Source organism: Stegostoma tigrinum, chromosome 2 (genome assembly GCF_030684315.1).
Source record: "Stegostoma tigrinum isolate sSteTig4 chromosome 2, sSteTig4.hap1, whole genome shotgun sequence".
Taxonomy (NCBI): Eukaryota; Metazoa; Chordata; class Chondrichthyes; order Orectolobiformes; family Stegostomatidae; genus Stegostoma; species Stegostoma tigrinum.
The window spans coordinates 158,733,948-158,756,377 of NC_081355.1; the positions used below are offsets into that span (position 1 = coordinate 158,733,948).

The 22,430-nt window shown below is 49.1% G+C and overlaps 1 protein-coding gene across 1 annotated transcript; it reads right to left on the bottom strand.

The window, feature by feature from the left end:
- Window positions 1-1,768: 1,768 nt before the first annotated feature.
- Window positions 1,769-18,584, bottom strand: LOC125463025 (testis-specific serine/threonine-protein kinase 5-like). Its single transcript, XM_059641158.1, has 8 exons — window positions 18,387-18,584; window positions 12,682-12,789; window positions 10,861-11,057; window positions 9,890-9,945; window positions 5,466-5,595; window positions 4,765-4,880; window positions 3,112-3,288; window positions 1,769-2,166 (listed from the first exon to the last, which is right to left on the bottom strand). Exons 1-8 carry the CDS (start codon window positions 18,582-18,584, stop codon window positions 1,769-1,771), a joined length of 1,380 nt encoding a protein of 459 aa, XP_059497141.1.
- Between the last annotated feature and the right edge of the window lie 3,846 nt (window positions 18,585-22,430).

Genomic DNA, 22,430 nt, shown 5'->3' on the forward strand with positions numbered 1-22,430 from the left:
TTCCATAATTCTTTCCTCAGTAAGCACTGAAGAGAAATATTCATTAAAAATCTTCTCCATCTCCCGAGACTCCACATGTAGATGACCACGCTGATCTTTAAGGGGACCTAGTCTCGCCATAGCCACCCTTTTACTCTTAACATAGCTAGAGAACTTTGGGAATTTCTTTAACTTTAGCTGCCGGACCGATTTCGTGCCTCCTTTTTTGCTCTTCTGATTTCCCTTTTGAGTGTGCGCCTACAATTTTTAAAGTCATCTAGGGATGCCAAAACATCAGTCAGATGTTTAAGAAGTATTTAGGTGACTGCTTGCAATGCCTCTACATACAGGGCTACAAGCCATGTGCTGGAAAGTGGGACTAGGGTAGGTGAATGTTTGATGCCAGGCATGGAAACAATGGGCCGAAAGGATTTTTTGGTGCTGTAAAAGCCCTCTGAGTTAATGACTGTATGAAAGCAGCTGTCACAAAGTCTAACATTTGCATGAGGTTTCTGTTGCATGAAGAGTTCTGGACCTCGGCACGTTCTGACTGTGAAACCTACGCAAACTGGTTTTCTGCTTCAGTGATTAACTCTTCCTCCCCAAAGCCCCTAAATAAAATGGAAGATAAGGTTTAAATTTGATATCTAAAGCTGATTGGAAAGTGCTTTGTGCTGACTTTGTGTTCTGTACAAGTATCTTCAGAAACATCTTGTGAATACAGCCCTCACTGCTCGGCGTTAAAATGACAGTCATCAACAAGAGAGAATTGAACCAGAGATATTATAGAAGGAGCTTCTGTCTCAATATTACCATCGCTGAATTCCCCCCAACGTCAACATCCTGGGGGCTACAATCAACCAGAAACTGAACAGCACCAGCCACAAAGCAATGGTCAGGCATGTGATGGAATAGTCCCCATTTGACATGATGAGTGAAGCTCCAGTAACACTCAAGAAGCTTAATGCCATCCAGGACAAAGCAACTGCTTGATTATCGCACTCAGTCACAGCAGTGTGTACAATCTACAAGGCGTACTGCAGAAATTCACCACGGTTCCATCAACAGCACTTTCCAAACGTGATCTCTACCATCTAGAAGGACGAGAGCAGTAGATATGTGAGACCACCAGCCCTTGCATATGTAGCCTCCAAGCCACTCACCTTTCTGACTTCGAAATATACTGCTGTTCCTTCAGTGTCAGTGAGTCAGAAATCAGGACATCTCTCCCAAACAGCATCTAAATGTGCACATCTACACCGAATGGACAGCAACTTTTCGGGAAGGAAACTCACCATCACCTTCTCAAGGGAAACCAGGAGTGGGCAAGAAACAGCCAGCAACTCCCACATCCCCCTGTGAAAATGAAAATAACCCGCTAATGTTCTGTTACTTTTTATGCTGAAACGCTCAGATCCCCTTGAAGCTATTCTGGTTACGGTTTATGCGTGAGCACTGATAAATAAAGCTATTTGCAATCTTACCAGTACTGACAGGTTTCTGTTCACACTGCCTACCACTGTACAGCTGGCACATCCTAACCACTACAGGCAGCGGAGAATGTACATCCATTTAGAGTTATAGACAGAGATGCACTAAGCTCAGAGATGGTTGCTGGAGCCTCTTGGAACGCTAACATTCTGGCTAAACCTGGAAGTGAACCCTCGAAGTGTCACTGAGCTAGCTGCCATTACTTGCTATTTATTGATCAAGAATTGGTAAATGCCAGTAGGCCCATGAAAAGTAAATCCGAAAGAGCAGGACCGTGCTTCCCAGAGAAGCTCCTGCCCTAGAATCCTTTCAGCTGTCGTGGCAGGGACTCTGCCATTGGGGTGAGGCGCTGTCTGGACCTGGAGAGACACATGCAGGGACCCCCATCCTGCAGGCCTCGCAGTTTCCTTGCCAGCTCCGAGTTCTGCATTGACGTGGAGACAGGCCTCTTAAAGCTGCACATGGGTTTGGCAGCAGCTGGCGGTCTTGGCACGTGGCTGAAGAGTTTGACCATTCTGTCAGCATCGCTGGTCGGGGGGACGGGGCCCTTGCCTGGCTGTTCCTGAGGTGAGCTGCGACTCAGATTGGCTTGCCTCTTGGTCGCCTCCATTTTGAGCTTCACCTTGCTCACACTTGAGTCGCAGATGATGAGAACTTTCTTCCCCTTTGAGTTTCTCTTCACAGGGTGGCTTCCTCCTACAGAGAGAAAAGCACTTTCCAGAACGCAAGCAAATCAGCACTCCCCTTCCCTTCCGCCTAAAACATTCACTCCCTCCACCACCAATGCTCAGTAGCACTGTGTACTATCTACAGGATGCACGGCAGCAGTTCACCAAAGATCCTCAGACAGCACCTTCCAAACCAATGACCACTTCCATCCAGAAGGACAAGGGCAGCAGATAAATTAGAACATCACCCCCTGCAAGTTCCCCTCCATCCTGACTTGGAAATATATTACCATTCCCTCAGTGTCACTGTGTCATTGGGTCAGAATTCTGGAATTCCGTCCCTAAAGACATTAGGTGTCGACCTATAGCAGACAGACTGCAGCGGTTCAAGGTGACAGCTCACCCCCACCTTCTGATGGGCAACTAGGGGTGGGCAATGTCCCAAACCACAGCTAAAAACAAATAGTGGCCTCTGTCACAGAGAGTCAAGATAACACTGTGATTCTTGTGTGTTAAAAAGGCAGTCCATCTCACACAGTGAGCTTACAAGCATTGCCTTAATTTGGCAGAGGGCAGTCTGAGACATGCTGAGCGTTTCCATACCAGGGGAGGTGATGTGGGAGTCATTCTGTCTCAGGCAGGGCCATCTCCCAAGAGAAAAGTTGGAGCACGTGACTTTCTCATTGCAAAGCTGAGCTAAGCAATGTCAGAAGGCCTCTGTTTTTAATTGACACCATCATGATTTTGATATCTGTCACAGTATACAGCCTATACCCGTGATCAAGCCTGCTGGGTGGGTTCTGTACTGCAGGCAGTGCCATCTTCCGCATTGGATCTCAATCCGCCCTGTTTGGATGAACAAGGTCCATGTGGCACTAATTTGTGGATGGGAAGGGATGTTCCCTGTTGACTGGAGCACAAGAGGGCAGCCACCTGTGGTCCAACATCACGATTGGAAAGTAAATGTGCAAACCTTTGCCTGTCGTTTCTTTACGTTGCTTCTTGTCTGAGGAACCTGCCATGAAGATTCTGACCTTCTGGAAGAGGATAGATGCAGTAGGCAGCATCCATGGATGGGTGAGGACCTCACTGAGTGTGGGACGGGCTGATGGTTTCCACTGTAGCATCTTACTGATCAGATCCTGGCAGTCTGCATCAATCAATTCGGAAATGAAACGCTTTATAGACTCCAGTGAACAATATGTCAATTGAGGAGATAGCAGAAACTGCAGATGCTGGAGAATCTGAGAGAACAAGGTGTGGAGCTGGATGAACACAGCAGGCCAAGCAGCATCAGAGGAGCAGGAATGTTGACGTTTCGGGCCTAGACCCTTCCGCAGAAATGTAGATTTTATGAAGAAATGAAGAACGATTTTAACCCCACCGCGAAGCCTCTTCTAAGGATGCCTACCCTGAAGAAGTTACGGTCCTCCATCCGGAAAATCCTCAGTGGATCTCTCTCCCACTGCAGCTCTCTCATAATCTCTTCAGCCTTGAAACTGCTCGACACCATTTCTGAAGAAGGGTCTAGGCCCGAAACGTCAGCCTTCCTGCTCCTCCGATGCTGCTTGGCCTGCTGTGTTCATCCAGCTCCACACCTTGTTATCTCAACAACTCTGTTGATCTGTCATGTTAACATCACTTGTTAGCACTGCTTCCCTTTCATTCAGTGAAATAAGAACGCTAAATAGGATGCATTGACAGAATCAACCAGGACAAATGGGAATGCATTGACTGCTTGGGACACCGTGTCCAGTTTGATCCCTTCACGTGGTGAGTGATAGAGTGGCTCAAAGAGGGGGTCCAGATGAGAGTGTTACAGTCTCAACTGCAGAACTGGCTGGAAAAGCTCAGCAGGCCTGGCAGCATCTGTGAAGAACGAATCAGAGTTAGCGTTTCGGGTCCAGTGACCCTTCCTCAGAACATCAGATTCAGAGTGCAAAATACCACAGTCTCTGAGGAAGGGTCACCGGACCCAAAATATTAACTCCTGATTCTTTTCTTCACAGATGCTGCCAGACTTGACGGGCTTTTCTGTTTTTGTTCCTGATTTACAGAATCTGCAGTTCTTTCGGTTTTTATTTTTTGACAGCATTACAATGTCTACTTTAAAAACCCTCAGTTACTCTGGTCAACTGAGATCATCTCTCCCTCCAACTTCTTGGGGGGATGGACAGTAAATGTTGGACGTGGTCAGCTATAACCACACCCAGTGAGCAAATAAATTTTAAAAAGTTAATCTGGAATTAACAGCTTTCTGCCAGTACAGGCCATGCAGTGCCCCCACTGTTAAGGAGGTCATAATGACACCGTGACAAGTTGGAAGGCAATTTCCATCGAAATATCAGGGAACATTACTCGTGTTGGAGATAGCACGGAGAGAACCTGCAAGGTTAAAAATGGGGAATCACTCATGTCTTGACCTGGTTCAGATATTCCCATCTTGCTAACCCCTGCTTCAGCTGGGAATTTTCTCCAGAGTTTATGAGCAGTACTTCTGTCCAAAGTTATGTTAGTGGAGAGGGAGAGCTCACCTACTTGGCTGGAACCTCCAATGGACAATGCCATTAGTTACCAACCAGCCCATTTAGAAATAATCAAGAGATTTAAGCAGGGAGATAGTTACCTGTTGACAATCGCTCATGGTACAGGATGCCATATTTAATCTCCTCCAGCAGTTTACTTGGTTGAACTTCAGTAAATGGAAGTTTTCCAGTCACCATGGCATAAAGGATGACACCCCTGGGGAGTGGGGAGGGCAGGAGCACAAAAGAGAGAAAAATATATAAACTGAACCAGAAATAATGTAGCAAACACTTCAGTGTGGGTCAGGAGAATTTTCAGCTGTGAGAAGAGGGGATTCCATGGCTAAGGAGGGCAGTGCAAACCAGAATCTCTGAACCTTGTGGAGATGGTGACTTAGTGGTGAAGTCTCTGGACCAGAAATTCAGGGGCTTGGGCTATGGGAGGGCTAGAGCATCCAGGGAGCCCATAATGTTCTCAAATGTGTGACCTGTTAGCAAAGTTTTAACTCAATAAATCTGAGATTGAAAGCTAATCTCTGAAGTGGCAGTTGTGAAACTATCATTGATTGTTGTAAAAACTCAGCTGTTGTTTAGAGAGGGAAATCTGCCGCCTTTACTTGGCCTGGCCTACATTTGACTCCTGATCAACAGCGAGGGTGCCTTCTGAAATGGGCCACTCAGCTCAAGGGTATGCAACAAATGTCCATCCGCATCCCATAAATGAGACAAAAATGACAGAGTGGGGACAGCGGGAAGTTAGAGATGAAGAAAGAATATAGCCAGGATCTTTTCTTGCTCTTACATGCTCCAGATGTCCGCGTGTTCGCCCTTGTACTTCTGCCCTTGGAGGATCTCTGGGGCCATGTATGGCATGGAGCCACAGAAGGTGCTCATCAAACCATTCTTCCTGTATCTGGTAGCCAAGCCAAAATCTGAGGAGCAACAACCATGCTATGGTTACGGACAGAAGCAAAACTGGGGTGGGGGGCATGGTATTAACTGTTGTAGGGATCCCATTAATGGAAAACACAACACACAGCTCCAGAGGAAAGCAGTTTTATGGTGGTCGGACTCTCTGAAAGACCATAGGCTGGGAATCTTCTTGATGTGATACTTGATTGGCATCTTTATCGCAAGACTACAGCCCTTCCCCAATCTGTTCCTGCACATTGCCCTAACCAGGGCTAGCCCTGTAAAAACACCTTGCCTTCTCACCCAAGTGGAATTGCAGCACAAAACTTCCCACATCCCGTTTCCTGCATCCCTCTGCTTACCAACCAAAGGGAATCCCAGTCTGCAAATGTAACAGTTTCCAACTTAATCCCAATTAGTGACCTCCCAATGAGCTGTTTCTGTACTAAGCTGATTTTGTAAAGAAAAGTAAATAGGTATCCCTTAAAAATGGTGAAATGCTTTGGTATCTGAGATGAAAGTTCAGTTGAGGCATTGAGATGGTTATCTGAAATGGAACAATGTGCAGGGTCATGGGGAGAATGCATTAAGTGCATTGCTCATTCCAGCACGTAAACAATGGACCAAATGACCTACTGCATTGCAATTCTGTGAAATTCCTTCCTTATCCCTGTTAACAATATAGAGTCATACAGTCCTTATCCCTTAAACCTTTCATATTCATGTGCCTATCCAAATGTCTTTTAGACATTGTCACTGTACCAGCCTCCACCACTTCCTCTGGCAGTTTATTCCACGCACGCACCACCCTCAGTGTGAAAAAGTTGCCCTCCGGGTCCCTTTTAAATCTTTCCCCCCTCACTTTAAACCTGTGCCGTCTAGTTTTGACTCTTCCACCCTGGGAAAAACACCTTGCTATTCTCCTTATCTATTTCCTTCAAGATGTTATAAACTTCTATAAGGTCACCCCTCAGCCTCCTTCCTTCCAGGTAAAAAAGTGCCAGCCTATTCCCACCCGTCCTAATTACTCAAACCCTCTGGTCGTAGTAGCGTTCTTTTTTGCACCCTTTAATAACATGCTTCCTATAACGGGGTGACCAGAATTGTGTACAGTATCCCAAACATAGAACATAGAACATTACAGCGCAGAGCAGGCCCTTCGGCCCTCGATGTTGCGCCGACCTGTGAACTAATCTAAGCCCCTCCCTCTACACTATCTCACCATTATCCATATGCTTATACAGGGACTGTTTAAATGCCCCTAATGTGGCTGAGTTAACTACATTGGCAGGCAGGGCATTCCACGCCCTTACCACTCTCTGAGTAAAGAACCTGCCTCTGACATCTGTCTTCAATCTATCACCCCTCAATGTGTAGCTATGCCCCCTTGTACAAGCTGATGTCATCATCCTCGGAAAAAGACTCACTGTCCACCCTATCTAATCCTCTAATCATCTTGTATGTCTCTATTAATCCCCTCTTAGCCTCCTCCTCTCCAATGAGAGCAAACCCAAGTCCCTCAGCCTTTTTTCATAGGGCCTGCGCTCCAGACCAGGCAACATCCTGGTAAATCTCCTCTGCACCTTTTCCAATGCTTCCACATCCTTGCTGTAATGGGGCGACCAGAACTGCACGCAGTATTCCAAAGGAGGCCGCACTAGCATTTTGTACAGTTGCAGAATGACATCGCGGCTCTGGATTATCCTCGATTTTGATCGCTCCACCAGTGATGGTTGTACATTTCAGCTAATCCCTCCACCTCTCCCACCTTTTTGAGCAAGCAAAGCTTTAAAGCAGGACAATTTGCAAGAATACCTTTATTTTTACAGCATGAGAAGAGAGTGCTGATTTCTTGATAAATAGAATCAAATGAGCTTCCGTTCCTCAGGCCCTAGCTCTCTGGGGCTCTCTCTGACTGACCATCACAAACCTGCCTTCCCTGGGCAATGGATTCAGTGGTATTCCTACAGTTGCACACACTATATGATTGACTGTATCAGTAAGCTCGCACATGTGGCCTGAGCTACTTGTATAGCGTGTAAACCTGGTGCTGAAACAAGGCACATGCTGCAGGTTAATACCATGGTCAGATTGTATATCTGTATATTGTACAGAGCCAGTAAAGCCCTAAGCTGGTCATTCTTCGGTTCGAAGTGTGACCAGACCACCACAGCTTACTGTGGAAGGGGAAGGTGTCTCAAAGGTTCAAGCAAGACCACGTGATGTAGGAGTTGAAGCAGGCGATTCAGCTCAGTGGGTCTGCTCTCCCATTCGAAAGAGATCGTGGCTGAGCAATGCCTTGCTGTTTCATCGTGCTATTTTGCCACAGCAACAGATACAGTGTTCACCACAAAGGGGTAGATGTTTGTGTACTTTAGTTATGGGATGTTGGCATCAATAACCTCCAACAACCACAGTCATCATCCTTAGTGCTCGGTATAGCTCTAACCTTAAAACCATTAGCTGTAGGAACTGAACCATTCAGCTCATCAGGCCTACTGTCTCATTGAATGAGATTGTGGCTGATCTTTCTTAGCCTTCCCCCACAACCCTTGACTCCCTTTGCTATTTAAAGGTCTATCTTAGCCTTGATTATACTTAATGACCCAACTTTGACAGCCCTCTGTGGTAGGGAATTCCACAGATTCACCAACCTCTGAGAGAAGGAATTCCTCCTCATCTCCGTCTGCAATCCCTTGAGCTGAGATGATGCCCTCTGGACCTAGACTGTCCCACAACCTTTCCACTTCTCCCCTGTCAAGCCCTTTACAAATCTCTCTTATTTCAATTAATATATCCTGTCATTCTTCTCAATTCCATCAGGTACAAATCCAGTATCCTCAACCTGTCCTCGTGACACAGACCCTTCTATTGACTTTCTCCAAAGTCGGTTTTTCTTTCTTTTGCCCCTAATTCTCATTGACTGCAGTTTTGCTAGGTCTTTTTGATGCTACAGTCTGTCAAAAGTGGCCTTGATATCAAGGGCTGTCACTCTCCCCTCACCTCTGGAATTCAGCTCTTTTGTCCATGTTTGAACGGAGGCTGTAATGAGGTCAGGAGCTGAGTGGCCCTGACGGAACCCAAACTGGGCGTCACTGAGCAGGTTACTGCTGAGCAGGAGCTGCTTGATAGCACTGTTACTGACACCTTGCATCACTTTGCTGATGGTCGAGAGGTGACTGATGGGGCGGTAACTGGCCGGGTTGGATTTGTCCTGCTTTTTATGTACAGGGCACACCTAGGCAATTTTCCACATTGTCGGGTACATGCCAGTGTTGTAACTGCACTGGAACAGCTTGGATAGTGGAGTGGCAAGTTTTGGAGAACAAGTCTTCAGTACTATTGCAGAATGTTGTCAGCGCCCATAGCATTTGCAGTATCCAGTGTCTCCAACCGTTTTTGATATCAAGTGGATTCACTGGGACTCGTATAAATACATTGGATACAACAGCAACTCAGAAGCAAGGAATCGCTTGTAACTCGCCTCCTGATTCCCCAAAGCCTGCCCATCATCTACAAAGCACTAGACAGCAGTGTGATGGAATACTCCCCACTTGCCACAACTGAGGAACGGCCTTTAGAAATGAGGTGCTTCCTATTTATAAAGAAGATTTGGAGATTTCTCTTGGTGGGTTTTTAGCATTCAGAATTCTCTTCCTCAAATATCTTCTTTAAAATTAAATTCTCAAGGCTGTTCCATAGATTTTAGATCGACAAGAATATTGAGGGGTTGTGGTTGGTTGGCCAGAAGATGGAGGTGAGACTACAATGAAATCAGCCAATGATTTTATTAAATCAGAGCTGCTTTATGGTCCAAATGGCCCTCTTCTGTTCCTAATTCTTATTTTCTTTGACCTAATGGCTGCGCAAGGTGAAGAAATAGTGTAGGTTAGATGGGCTTCAGATCGGTATGACAGGTTGGCACAACATCGAAGGCCGAAGGGCCTGTACCGTGCTGTAATGTTCTATGTTCTATGCTCTAAATATGGCTTTGACTGTTTAGAATCACAAAACTTACAACCTCCTGAGAATTTGGGGTATGTGTGGAAGTTGCAATGAGGCTGTTTTATGCTGCTGAAAAATTAGGAGGTTCTTCAGACATAATTGTAGAAATGGAACCTATTTCAAGTAAATATTATGTTCCACTATCCCTTACACAAAATGCCCACCCTAAGTCATACTTAGGTTGCATTTATGGAGCTATATCTATTGTATCCCTGCAGACTAATGTGACTGTATCGAGTGTTCACAGTTTAAAGCTATCTACACCTTATTATCGATATCAGATCTAATCTTCAATTTGTTTTCTCTCACCTGTCAACTTCAGGGATCCTCTTTCATCGAGTAAAATATTTTCACATTTCAAATCTCTGCGAAAGACATTTTTCAGCAAAAATTAGACAAGCATGAAGTCCTCCCAATGATGCATGCTTCTAAAACAAATTTATTAACCCTACCACTGCATCTCAGGAATCTTACATAACAGGAAAATTCTCCCAGGGCAGGTACAGCATAGGGGTGGAAATAGAGGAAAGCTAGTAAGGGGACAATATATTTCCTATCAAGCCTCCCAGCTCGGTGAACACATCGACGTCTACAACCAGCATCTGAGCTACAAATCTTCACTCAAACCCTGAAGAGGAAGCCTACCTCTACACTTTCCCCAACACTCCCAGGAAAGGTACAGCACAGCGCTATGTATATGACAAGGCAACAGCTCAGTCATATTATTGCTGGTTTGGACCCAGGTAATGTTCTGGGGAACTGGGTTTGAATCCTGCCATGGCAGATATTTGAATTCAGTAAAAGTCTGGAATAAAGAGTCTAACGATGACCGTGAAATCATTGCCAATTGTCAGGAAAAACCCATCCGGTTCACTAATGCCCGTTAGGGGAGGAAACTGCCATCCTTGCCTGCTCTGGCCTACGTGTGACTCCAGACCCACAGCAATGTGGCTGACTTTTAACTGACCTCTGGGCAATTAGGGATGGTGTTGCTGGCCGAGCCAATGTGATTGATTAAGGAAACAAGACAAAAACCTCCTCCACACTGCCCCCTTCAAACACTTTGTGTAGGTTTGTGATAGGGAAGCATGGGTCAGTGTGTGAGCTGGGGGGAAGCGGGGAGTCGTGGATGAATGGGCGATGATGGGTGTGGGCAGGGCTCTGATGGAGGCCTTCGCTGGGGTGGGACGGGGTGCGATGGGGTGGCTGGGCGGTAATCGGGGTATGATGGGGCTGGATGGTAATTCTGTCCCACCCCCCCTTCCCCAATATCTGGGTACCTGTGCACAATATTCTTGCTATGACAGTGTGAGACTGCTCCCACCAGCTCGGTGAAGAGACGGACAGCCTCCTGTTCCTGTAGGGTCACCTTCCGGTCCGACAGCCGATTAATGTGCTCCAGCAGGTCGCCCTTCACCGCCAACTCCAGCACCAGGTAGAGACGGCTGGGAGAGCGGAAGGCCTCGTACAGCTGGATCTGAGGAGGGGAGGGGTGGGGGAGAGAGTGCGGGAAGAGGAGAGAGAGGGTGGACAGGGAGGGGGGTGGAGTGCATTGGAGGTGGGAGGTAGAGAAGGATGTTGGGGGAGAGCGGGATGAGGGAAAGAGAGGGTGAGGGAGAGACAGTTGGAGTGGGGAGGATATGCGGGAGAAGGGAGCATCAGGTGGGGAGGAGAGCATGGGGAGGGGCAAGAGCAGGGCGAGGTATGGGAGAACAGGGGGAGAGGTTGGGGTGAGAGTGGGGGAGGGGTTGGGGTGAGAATGGGGGGAGGGGTTGGGGTGAGAACAGGGGGAGAATGGGGAGGAGATGTTGGGGAGGAGAACGGGGGTGGGTGTTGGGGGGAGAATGGGGGTGGGGTTGGGGGACAATGCAGGGGGAGTGGTTGGGGGGAACATGGGGGGAGGGGTTGGGGTGAGAATGTGGGGGAGGGGTTGGGGTAAGAACGTGGAGGGAGGGGTTGTGGGGAGGACGTGAAGGAGGGGTTGGGGAGACCGCGGGGGCAGGGGTTAGGAGAGAATGAGGGTGGAGGATTGGGGGAGAACGTGAGGGAGGGGTTGGGGTGAAAACGGGGGAAGGGGTTGAGGTGACGGGAAGGGTGGTGGAGGGGTTGGCATGAGAACATGAGGGAGGGGTTGGGGTGAGAACGGGGGAAGGGGGTTGGGGTAGACCGGGGGAGGGGTTAGTGTGAGAAAGTGAGGGAGGGGTTGGGGTAGAATGGGGGATGAGAATGTGAGGGAGGAAGGAAAGAGGCAGGGAAGGGGGCAGAGAGGAAGAGAGTGAGAGAGGGGCTGAGACATAGGGAAAGGGAGGGGGGAGAGATAGAGAGAGAGAGGGAGGAAGGAAGGGAATAGGGAGAGAAGGAGGGGAGCAGGGCAGGGAGACGGTAAGCAAGGAGGGTGTGGATGAGAGGGAGTCAAAAAAAAGAGGGTGAGGGGATCAAGAGAGAGGTGTGCATGTGAGAGAGACAAGTTGAGGGAGAGAACCAAGGGGGAGTTAGAAAGATGAGGGTGAAGGAGGGGTAGATGGTGGAAAGGAGAGGGAGGAAAAAATGGAGGATTAAACGAGAGTGAGAGGAGAGGGAAAAATGAGAGAAGGAGTGGGAAAATGAAAAAGGAGAGAGAGTTAGTCTCTTCTATTCATTTCACCAAAAGTCTGACCTACCCAATGTAACAAGCCGATAGCATGGACTCCCACTGTGTATGGCAGGGTGTGGTGGGGGACAGGAACTAACTATGCATGAGCTGACTGACTGTGGGGGCATCGCACAGCCTACGCACACAGTGGGATAGTGGTGGGGAGAGAAGGATCCTTATCCAGCCCCCTGTCTCAGCCCGACCCAGGTGGCCCTGCCAGTGAGAGTCACTCCCCTCCAGCTCTGACACCCCCAGCTGCGTCAAGAAAGGGCAAGGGAGACTCTGCATTGAGATGTCACCTTTCCCATCGTCTGGACACAAGGCAGCTTGTGGGACCTCTCTGTGCAGAGTCTGTTGCGGGGCACGGAAGCTGACAGAGTGGAACCCCAGCAGAAACCCTTCTGAGCCTGGCACAGGACTGGGTGCAGCCAGGCCTGAAACTCCACCGTGAGACAGGGCGTGTTCCTACCACATTCGGGTGCTTGTAGGTGCTCTGCAGAGCGTTGATTTCCCGGGACAGGCAACGTCGAGACTGCTGCTGCAGTGTCTGAGAGATCGGGATGACTTTAATGGCAACCTGCAGAAACAAGGTGAGACTAACAGCTTGTTAAAGTTCTCCTCACCACCATCCAAAATCTTTTGCAACCTCCAGAAGGCATTCTATCTTTTACTACAATTGAACATAAATATGCTTAAGTAATTCGGGAGACTGGTGAGACTGCATCTCGAAAACTGTATGCAGTTTTATCACATGGATGGCTGTAATTATATGGGAGGTGACTCAAAGATGGGTTACCATAATGAAACGCAGAAGATGTGGGTTTCTTGAAGACAGAATGTTGGGCAGACTGGGCTTGTTTCCACTGGGAATTTCAAAGAGCAAGGTGTGACCTGACTGAAGAATATAAAACCCAACATGGTCTTGATAAGGTGGATGTGGAGAAGATGTTTCCTCTTACAGGTCAGTCCAGACCTACCTTTTCAGAAACGAGATGAAGGGCAATTTTTTTTCTCAGTGCGTTGGGTGACCTTGGGACTCAGTGCTGTAGAGGCGGGTCGGAGCTTCATAATAGCATGGAAATTGGCCCAACTCGTCCATGCTGACCAAGTTTCCCAAACAAAACTTGTCCCATTTGCCCACAGTTAGCCCACATCCCTGTAAACTTTCCCTATCCAGGTACCTGTCAAAACATCTTTTAAATGTGGTCACTGTATTTACATCTACCACTTCCCCCTGCAGCTCATTCCATACCACCCCCTGCATGAAAACATTGCACCTCAGGTCCCTTCTAAAGTTTTCACCTCACACCTTAAACCTATGACCTCCAGTTTTGGACTTCCCTACTGTAGGGAAAAGACCTTGGCTATTCACCTTATCTCTGCCCCTCATACTTTTATAAATCTCTACAAGATCACACCTCAATCTCCTATGGCCCATGGTAAGAAGCCTCAGTCTAATCCAGCCCCTCCTTATAACCTAAACGTTCCAGTCTGGCAACATCCCTGTCAATCTTTACTGCTCCGTTTCCAATTGAATAATATCCTTCTGCGATTTTTTTCACAACTCACACGGATCGAGTCCTGAGACCAGAAACATCAACTCTGTTTCTCTCTCCAAAGATGCTGTCTGACCTGCTGCGTTTCTCCAGCATTTTTTGTTCTTATTTCCAATCTCCAGTGGTGCTCAATAGTTTACTCTTGTTTGAGTGGATAGATTCTCATTAGGCAGGGGAACTCGAGAGTCATTGGATCATCAAAGGATTATGAAATTCAAAACACAAATGGGCCAGTGATGAAAAATCACGAGGGGCTGAATGGCCTACTTCTGCTCCCAGGACAAGCCCAGAATGTCACATGTCTAGAAAAGGCCACCTATAGAAAATTTGAAGGAAACCAGCCAGTCAGTAAGTGCACCATAATACCACAAGACATAGGAATGGAAGTAAGGCCATTCGGCCCATCGAGTCCACTCTGCCATTTAAATCATGGCAGATGGGCATTTCAACTCCACTTCCCTGCACTCTCCCTGTAGCCCTTGATTCCTTGTGAATCAAGAATTTATCGATCTCTGCCTTGAAGACATTTAACGTCCCAGCCTGCGCTGTGCTCCCTGGCAATGAATTCCACAAGCCCACCACTCTCGGGCTGAAGAAATATCTCCTCATTTCCGTTTTAAATTAACCCCTCTAATTCTAAGGCTGTGCCCACGGGTCCTAGTCTCCCCGCCTAACAGAAACAACTTGCTAGCATCCACCCCTTCCAAGCCATATATTGTCTTGTAAGTTTCTATTAGATCGCCTCTCAACCTTCTAAACTCTAATGAGTACAATCCCAGGATCCTTAGCCGTTCATCATACGTTAAACCTGCCATTCCAGGGATCATCCGTGTGAATCTCCGCTGGACACACTCCAGGGCTAGTATGTCCTTCCTGAGGTGTGGGGCCCAAAATTGGACACAGTATTCTAAATGGGGCCTAACTAAAGCTTTATAAAGTCTCAGAAGCACATCGCTGCTTTTATATTCCAACCCTCTTGAGATAAACGACAACATTACATTCGCTTTCTTAATTACAGACTCTACCTGCAAGTTAGCCTTTAGAGAATCCTGGACCAACACTCCCAGATCCCTTTGTACTTCTGCTTTGCGAATTTTCTCACCGTTTAGCATGGGATATGTGTATATTACAGAGTACATACTGGTATTATGACTAGATTATTATTCCAGAGACCGACATATTATTCTCGGACTTGCAGTCAAATCCTGCCCCAGCAGAATAGTGGAACTTGAATTCAATACAAAATCTGGAATTAATGATGACCCTGAGTTCAATGTTGATTTTTTTTTAAAAAATCATTTGGTTCGCCAACGTACTTCAGGGAAGGAAACTGCCATCCTTACCTGGTCTGGCCTACATGTGACTCCAGACCAGCAGGAACGTGGCTGTTCACTGTAGCGATGGGCAATAAATGCTGGCTGAGGCAGCGACACTCTAACCCCGTGAATGTATCAAGAAGATCCCACAGACAACAATGTGGAAATGATCAGATGGCTCGTTTTGGAGGTGATCACTGACCTGCAGTGCCCGCTCCCTCTACACTGACCCTCCGACAGTGCCCGCTCCCTCAGCACTGACCCTCCGACAGTGCCCGCTCCCTCAGCACTGACCCTCCGACAGTGCCCGCTCCCTCTACACTGACCCTCCGACAGTGCCCGCTCCCTCAGCACTGACCCTCCGACAGTGCCCGCTCCCTCAGCACTGACCCTCCGACAGTGCCCGCTCCCTCTACACTGACCCTCCGACAGTGCCCGCTCCCTCAGCACTGACCCTCCGACAGTGCCCGCTCCCTCTACACTGACCCTCCGACAGTGCCCGCTCCCTCAGCACTGACCCTCCGACAGTGCCCGCTCCCTCAGCACTGACCCTCCGACAGTGCCCGCTCCCTCTACACTGACCCTCCGACAGTGCCCGCTCCCTCAGCACTGACACTCCGACAGTGCCCGCTCCCTCAGCACTGACCCTCCGACAGTGCCTGCTCCCTCAGCACTGACCCTCCGACAGTGCCCGCTCCCTCTACACTGACCCTCCGACAGTGCCCGCTCCCTCAGCACTGACACTCCGACAGTGCCCGCTCCCTCAGCACTGACCCTCTGACAGTGCCCGCTCCCTCAGCACTGACCCTCCGACAGTGCCCGCTCCCTCTACACTGACCCTCTGACAGTGCCCGCTCCCTCTACACTGACCCTCCGACAGTGCCCGCTCCCTCAGCACTGACCCTCCGACAGTGCCCGCTCCCTCTACACTGACCCTCCGACAGTGCCCGCTCCCTCAGCACTGACACTCCGACAGTGCCCGCTCCCTCAGCACTGACCCTCCGACAGTGCCCGCTCCCTCAGCACTGACCCTCTGACAGTGCCCGCTCCCTCAGCACTGACCCTCCGACAGTGCCCGCTCCCTCTACACTGACCCTCTGACAGTGCCCGCTCCCTCAGCACTGACCCTCCGACAGTGCCCGCTCCCTCTACACTGACCCTCTGACAGTGCCCGCTCCCTCAGCACTGACCCTCCGACAGTGCCCGCTCCCTCTACACTGACCCTCTGACAGTGCCCGCTCCCTCAGCACTGACCCTCCGACAGTGCCCGCTCCCTCAGCACTGACCCTCCGACAGTGCCCGCTCCCTCAGCATTGACCCTCCGACACTGCCCTCTCCATCAGCACTGACCCTCCGACAGTGCCCGCTCCCTCAGCACTGACCCTCCGACAGTGCCCGCTCCCTCTACACTGACCCTCTGACAATGCCCGCTCCCTCAGCACTGACCCTCCGACAGTGCCCGCTCCGTCTACACTGACCCTCTGACAGTGCCCGCTCCCTCAGCACTGACCCTCCGACAGTGCCCGCTCCCTCTACACTGACCCTCTGACAGTGCCCGCTCCCTCAGCACTGACCCTCCGACAGTGCGGCGCTCCCTCAGCACTGACCCTCCGACAGTGCCCGCTCCCTCAGCACTGACCCTCCGACAGTGCCCGCTCCCTCAGCACTGACCCTCCGACAGTGCCCGCTCCCTCAGCACTGACCCTCCGACAGTGCCCGCTCCCTCAGCACTGACCCTCCGACAGTGCCCGCTCCCTCTACACTGACCCTCTGACAGTGCCCGCTCCCTCAGCACTGACCCTCCGACAGTGCGGCGCTCCATCAGCACTGACCCTCCGACAGTGCCCGCTCCCTCAGCACTGACCCTCCGACAGTGCCCGCTCCCTCTACACTGACCCTCTGACAGTGCCCGCTCCCTCAGCACTGACACTCCGACAGTGCCCGCTCCATCAGCACTGACCCTCCGACAGTGCCCGCTCCCTCAGCACTGACCCTCCGACAGTGCCCGCTCCCACTACACTGACCCTCTGACAGTGCCCGCTCCCTCAGCACTGACCCTCCGACAGTGCCCGCTCCCTCAGCACTGACCCTCTGACTGTGCCCGCTCCCTCAGCACTGACCCTCCGACAGTGCGGCGCTCCATCAGCACTGACCCTCCGACAGTGCCCGCTCCCTCAGCACTGACCCTCCGACAGTGCCCGCTCCCTCAGCACTGACCCTCTGACAGTGCCCCCTCCCTCAGCACTGACCCTCCGACAGTGCCCATTCCCTCAGCGCTGATCCTCCGACAGTGCCCGCTCCCTCAGCACTGACCCTCCGACAGTGCCCCCTCCCTCAGCACTGACCTTCCAACAGTGCCCGCTCCCTCAGCGCTGACCCTCCGACAGTGCCCGCTCCCTCAGCACTGACCCTCCGACAGTGCGGCTCTCCATCAGCACTGACCCTCCGACAGTGCGGCGCTCCATCAGCACTGACCCTCCGACAGTGCCCGCTCCCTCAGCACTGACCCTCCGACAGTGCCCCCTCCCTCAGCACTGACCCTCCGACAGTGCCCATTCCCTCAGCGCTGACCCTCCGACAGTGCCCCCTCCCTCAGCACCGACCCTCCGACAGTGTGGCGCTCCCTCAGCATTGACCCTCCAACAGTGCCCGCTCCCTCAGCACTGACCCTCCGACAGTGCCTTGCACCCTCAGCACTGACCCTCTGATGGAATGAAATCTGCCATCCTTATCTAGCCTGGCCTATATCTGACTTCAGATTCAATGCAGCCAACTTTTAACTACCCGGTGAAAAGGCCTAGCTAGAGACCCAGGAGCCTCTAAGCAAAGTTGATGGAACAAAACTGGATGAAGCGGCTGGTATTGCCTCAGGCACAGAGGCAGGGACAGCTCCATTAACCCTACCACATGCTCCCTTCTAATATCTTCAGGCTGGTGCTAACATTTCAGAGAGTTGTCTGTCAGACCAGTCAATAACAGCCTCAAATATTCCTCTCCTTAGGCAGCACCTTCCAAACTCATGACTCCAATACCTGGAAGGGCAGCAGATCCATGGAGCACCACCCCCTGCAAGTTCCCCTCCAAGCCACTCACCATCCTGACTTGGAAATATATCGCCGTTCCTTCACTGTCGCTGGGTCAGAATCCTGAAATTCCCTCCTTCGGGACATTATGGGTCAACCCACAGCAGGAGGACTGCAGCGGTTCAAAGAGGCAGCTCACCCCCACCTTCTCCAGGATAACAAGGGATGGGCAATAAATGACATTTACATTCAATAAAATAACTTTTAAAAACACCGTACCGCCTTTTCTTTCTTATTCTGGAGACCAACAGCCAACCGGAAATTGCAGCAGATCTTCTCCTGGGTTGGGATTCCCAGATAAACTCGGGAGAATGAGCCTGAGCCTATCTTCTGGGTGAGCTGGTAGCCCTGTTCCCTACACTCACTGACCTCATCCAACTTGGCCTTGTCCATAGCCTGGGACCCACGCTGGACCATGTGTGTCTTGGGAGGCTCAAAGGCACCAATGAAAACACGGATGAACTAGAGGAAATGCCCAATCACTCAGTTCATCCTTGATGATTCTTGGTGGGTCAGACCTGGCGAGTTTAATCATATGACATGGAGGAAGGTGGTTGTCCCATTGAAGATCTGGATCGAGGGTTTGCAGTCGGTCTCTCCCCGATCAGTTTGTGCCGTTTCCCGTAAGGCTGATTTCCAAATTCTCTTTCTTTGAAAAAAAAATACACAGTTCCAGAATGTGCTTTTTTTGGCCAATAGAGCAAACGAGAATTGGAACCTGCTGGGTGTTCCACACTCCAGTCAATCTTTGTTCAATGCGATCTTGTGAGAGATCGCTGTGCTGCCTTACTCCCTAACTCTTTTTTACTGGGTCCCATTCCCTAACCTTGCATCGGCTCCTGGCCTGGCCACGTCTGTTTGTAAATGTGCCCATCCTTTCTCTCAGTACCAAGACAACCCTGTTCCTTAGCCAGGCTTTGGCTCTTGATAACTCCAGTTCTTGATAACTCCCTCCTTCACTCACGGCCTATTGACGTAATGGGAATTAACCCAAGTAATCAACATCAATCAATGGCTTTTTGCATTGATAATGGTTTACATGGCTGGCAATGCATGTGTTAATGTACTGGAGCAGGGCTACACCATTGACCCTCTCTAGCCTGCTCTGCTGTTCCAGATCATGGCTGGTTGGGCACTGTATCTAAGGAAGGATGTGCTGGCATTGGAGGGAGTCCAGGGGAGGTTTACAAGAATGATCCTGGGCATGAAGGGCTTGTCATATGAGGAGCGGTTGAGAAGGCTGGGTCTGTACTCAATGGAGTTTAGAAGGATGAGGTGGGATCTGATTGAAACTTACAGAATACTGGGAGTGGGCAGAGTGGATGTGGAGATGATGTTTCCACTAGTAGGAGAGACTGGAATCGGAGGGCACAGCCTCAGAGTGAAGGGTCAACCCTTTAGAACTGAGAATGAGGAGGAATTTTGTCAGTGAGAGGGTGGAAAATCTGGGGACTCACTGCCACAGAGGGCTGTAGGTGCCAAGTCATTGAGTGTTTCTTTTTAAGACAGAAACAGATAGGTTCTTGATTCGTAAGGGAGTAAAGGGTTACAGTGGCTCACTTCTCCCTCACAGCACCAGGGACCCAGGTTCAATTCTAGACTCAAGCGACTGTCCATGTGGGTTCCCTCCAGGTGCTCTAGTTCCCTCCCACAGAGTAGGGTGGATTGCCCATGGTGTTCAAGGATGTGTCAGTTAAATGGATTAGCCATGGGAAATGCAGGGATATGGAATGGTTGGGATGCTTTTTGAGTCAGTGTGGATTTGTTGGGCCAAATGGCCTGTTTCCACGCTGTAGAGATTCTGTGAATGAGAATGGGGTTGAGAAAGATACCAGCCATGATCGAATACTGGAGCAGATTTGATGGGCAGAATGGCCTAATTCTGCACCTATACTGTATGGTCTTACAATGTTATCATTTCATTAAGTCCCGGGTTCCCATGCTATCCCCATATCCCTTGATGTTATTAGTAACTAGAAATCTATCAAACCCTCCCCTGAATGTACTGAGTCAGTTCCCACAGCTCTCTGAGGCAGAAAATGCAACCCTCTTACTGAAGAGGTTCTTCCTGATCTCTGTGCGATATGGTTTGGCCCCTATTCTGAGACCATGCCCCTTGGTTATAGACAACACAGCCAAGGAAAAGATCCTGCATTTACTCTGCCCATCCCTTCAAGTATTTTGGAAGGCCCTATGAGGTTGCCTCTTCTTCTAAACTCCCAGGAAACATGGACCCAACCTCCTGAACTTCTCATGGGACAGCCTCATTATCCGAGGAATCAGTCGGGTCAACCTCCATTGCATTCCCTCTGCGGCAATATGACCTTCCTCAGGCAAGAGTGTAAAAAATAGAAGCAGGAGCAGGCCATTCAACTCACTCATTCAACAGGATCATGCGACATTCCTCGTGTCCGTTTTCCTGCCCTCTCCCCGTATTCCTAGATTCCCAGACTGATTAAGATACCATTGATCTCAGCCTTAAAAATACACGCTAGGCCTCTACCTGCTTAGCTCTCTGAGCAAGGAGTTCCAAACCCTCTGAGAGAAGAAATTCCACCTCATCTCAATCTTCGGAGATTATGCCCTCTGGTCCTGGACTCCCCCATGAGGTGAAACATCCTCTCAGCAATGACCCTATCAAGCCCTTAAAGGATCTGATATGTTTCAATGAGATCACCTCTCATTCTCCTAAACTCGGGTGATTAGAGTCCCAACCTGTTTAGCTTTTGTAAACAAGACATTCCCTCCAGACTGGGGATCAACCGACCGAACCTTCTCTGAAGTGCCTCTCACAGTTACTCTCACAGTCCTTTAACTATGTATAAATCATTTCTAACTTACTTTTAGACATTAGAAATAATGCTACTATTTTTCATTTTATTTGTCTTTTGTATCCAACATTTGTAAATAGGTAATTATACCTAAGATTTTTTTATACAAACATTAGTGAACCAGATGGGTTCTCCCTGACAATCGATTCATGGTCATCATTAGATTCCTGATATTTTTATTGAATTCAAATTCCACCATCTGCCATGGCGGGATTCGAACCAGGATCCTGGGAATGTTACCTTGGTCTCTGGATTAATATACTAGTGATAATACCACTAGGCCACCGTTTCCCCTGAGGGAGGTGTTAAGCTGGTGCTATTAGAAACGACATTGTACCCTCTTCTTTTATACCCTTGATGACCTATTAAATGTCTTACAATAGGATTGGTCTGAGGTTGTCAAACCATCATTGTAAAAACTTACGAATACATTACAAATTAAAGGGTATTCTGTTCTACAGTTGCAATAAGGCTTCCCTACTTTTATAAGTGGCTACTGTACTCATATGAGTACATGTGACAATAAAGCTAATTCATTCATACTCCAAACCCCTTGAAATAAGGGTCTACATTCCATTAGCCTCCTGACTACTTGCTGCTCCTGGGTGCTAGCTTAGAGACAGTAGGAACTGCTGATGCTGGAGTCTGAGACAGCAAGGTGTAGAACTGGATGAACACAGCAGGCCAGGCAGCATCAGAGGAACGGGAAAGCTAACTTTTCAGGTCTGGACCCTTCTTCAGAAAATATTCAGAGAATTTTCTCAAGAAGAGTCCTGACCCGAAACATCAGTGTTCCTGCTCCTCTGATGCTGCCTGACCTGCTGTGTTCCTCCAGCTCCACACCTTGTCATCTTATGGGTGCTAGCTTTCTGTGTTTCATGTACGAGTATCCCGAAGTCCCACTGTGTTGCAACTTTCTGCAGTTTCTCTCCATTTAAGGGGACCAGAACTGCACACAATACTCCAGATACAGTCTCGCCTGTGCACTGTATAACTGAAGCAAGACAAAGGCTAACACAGCATTTGCCTTCTGAATTAATTGTGTCACAATTCCCTTGGGGCAGGGCACTGGAAATCAGGTCGGAATATTCCCAGGGTTGTCACAAATGTGAAGATTTGATCGAACCACCAAATTCCCCATTCTATCTAACCTTTCTGTCTAAAAAAAATGCATACAAGATTTATATTATTAACAAGAAAATCACTATTATTGGCATCAAAAAATTTTAACCAACAAAAAGTGAAAATTGCTGAAATATAACTCTAAACTTAAAGTCTTGCCCTTTCTAAAATAAAATCACACACACACACACACACACACACACACAAACACATACACACACACACAGAGACACACACACACACACACACAAACACACACACACAAAACGAGATGCAAAGCAGTAAAACAATGCACAAATGCTACGAGTGG

Bases quoted from the DNA above. Each gene is read 5' to 3' on its own strand.
- LOC125463025 (XM_059641158.1), bottom strand. From the start codon at position 18,584: ATGGTCCAGCGTGGGTCCCAGGCTATGGACAAGGCCAAGTTGGATGAG. The intron at 12,790-18,386 runs GTACGGTGTTTT...TTGTTTCTGCAG, and splicing joins AGAATAAGAAAGAAAAGGCG to GTTGCCATTAAAGTCATCCC. The intron at 2,167-3,111 runs GTTTGCACATTT...TTCTCTCTGTAG, and splicing joins TAAAGAAACGACAGGCAAAG to GAGGAAGCCACCCTGTGAAG.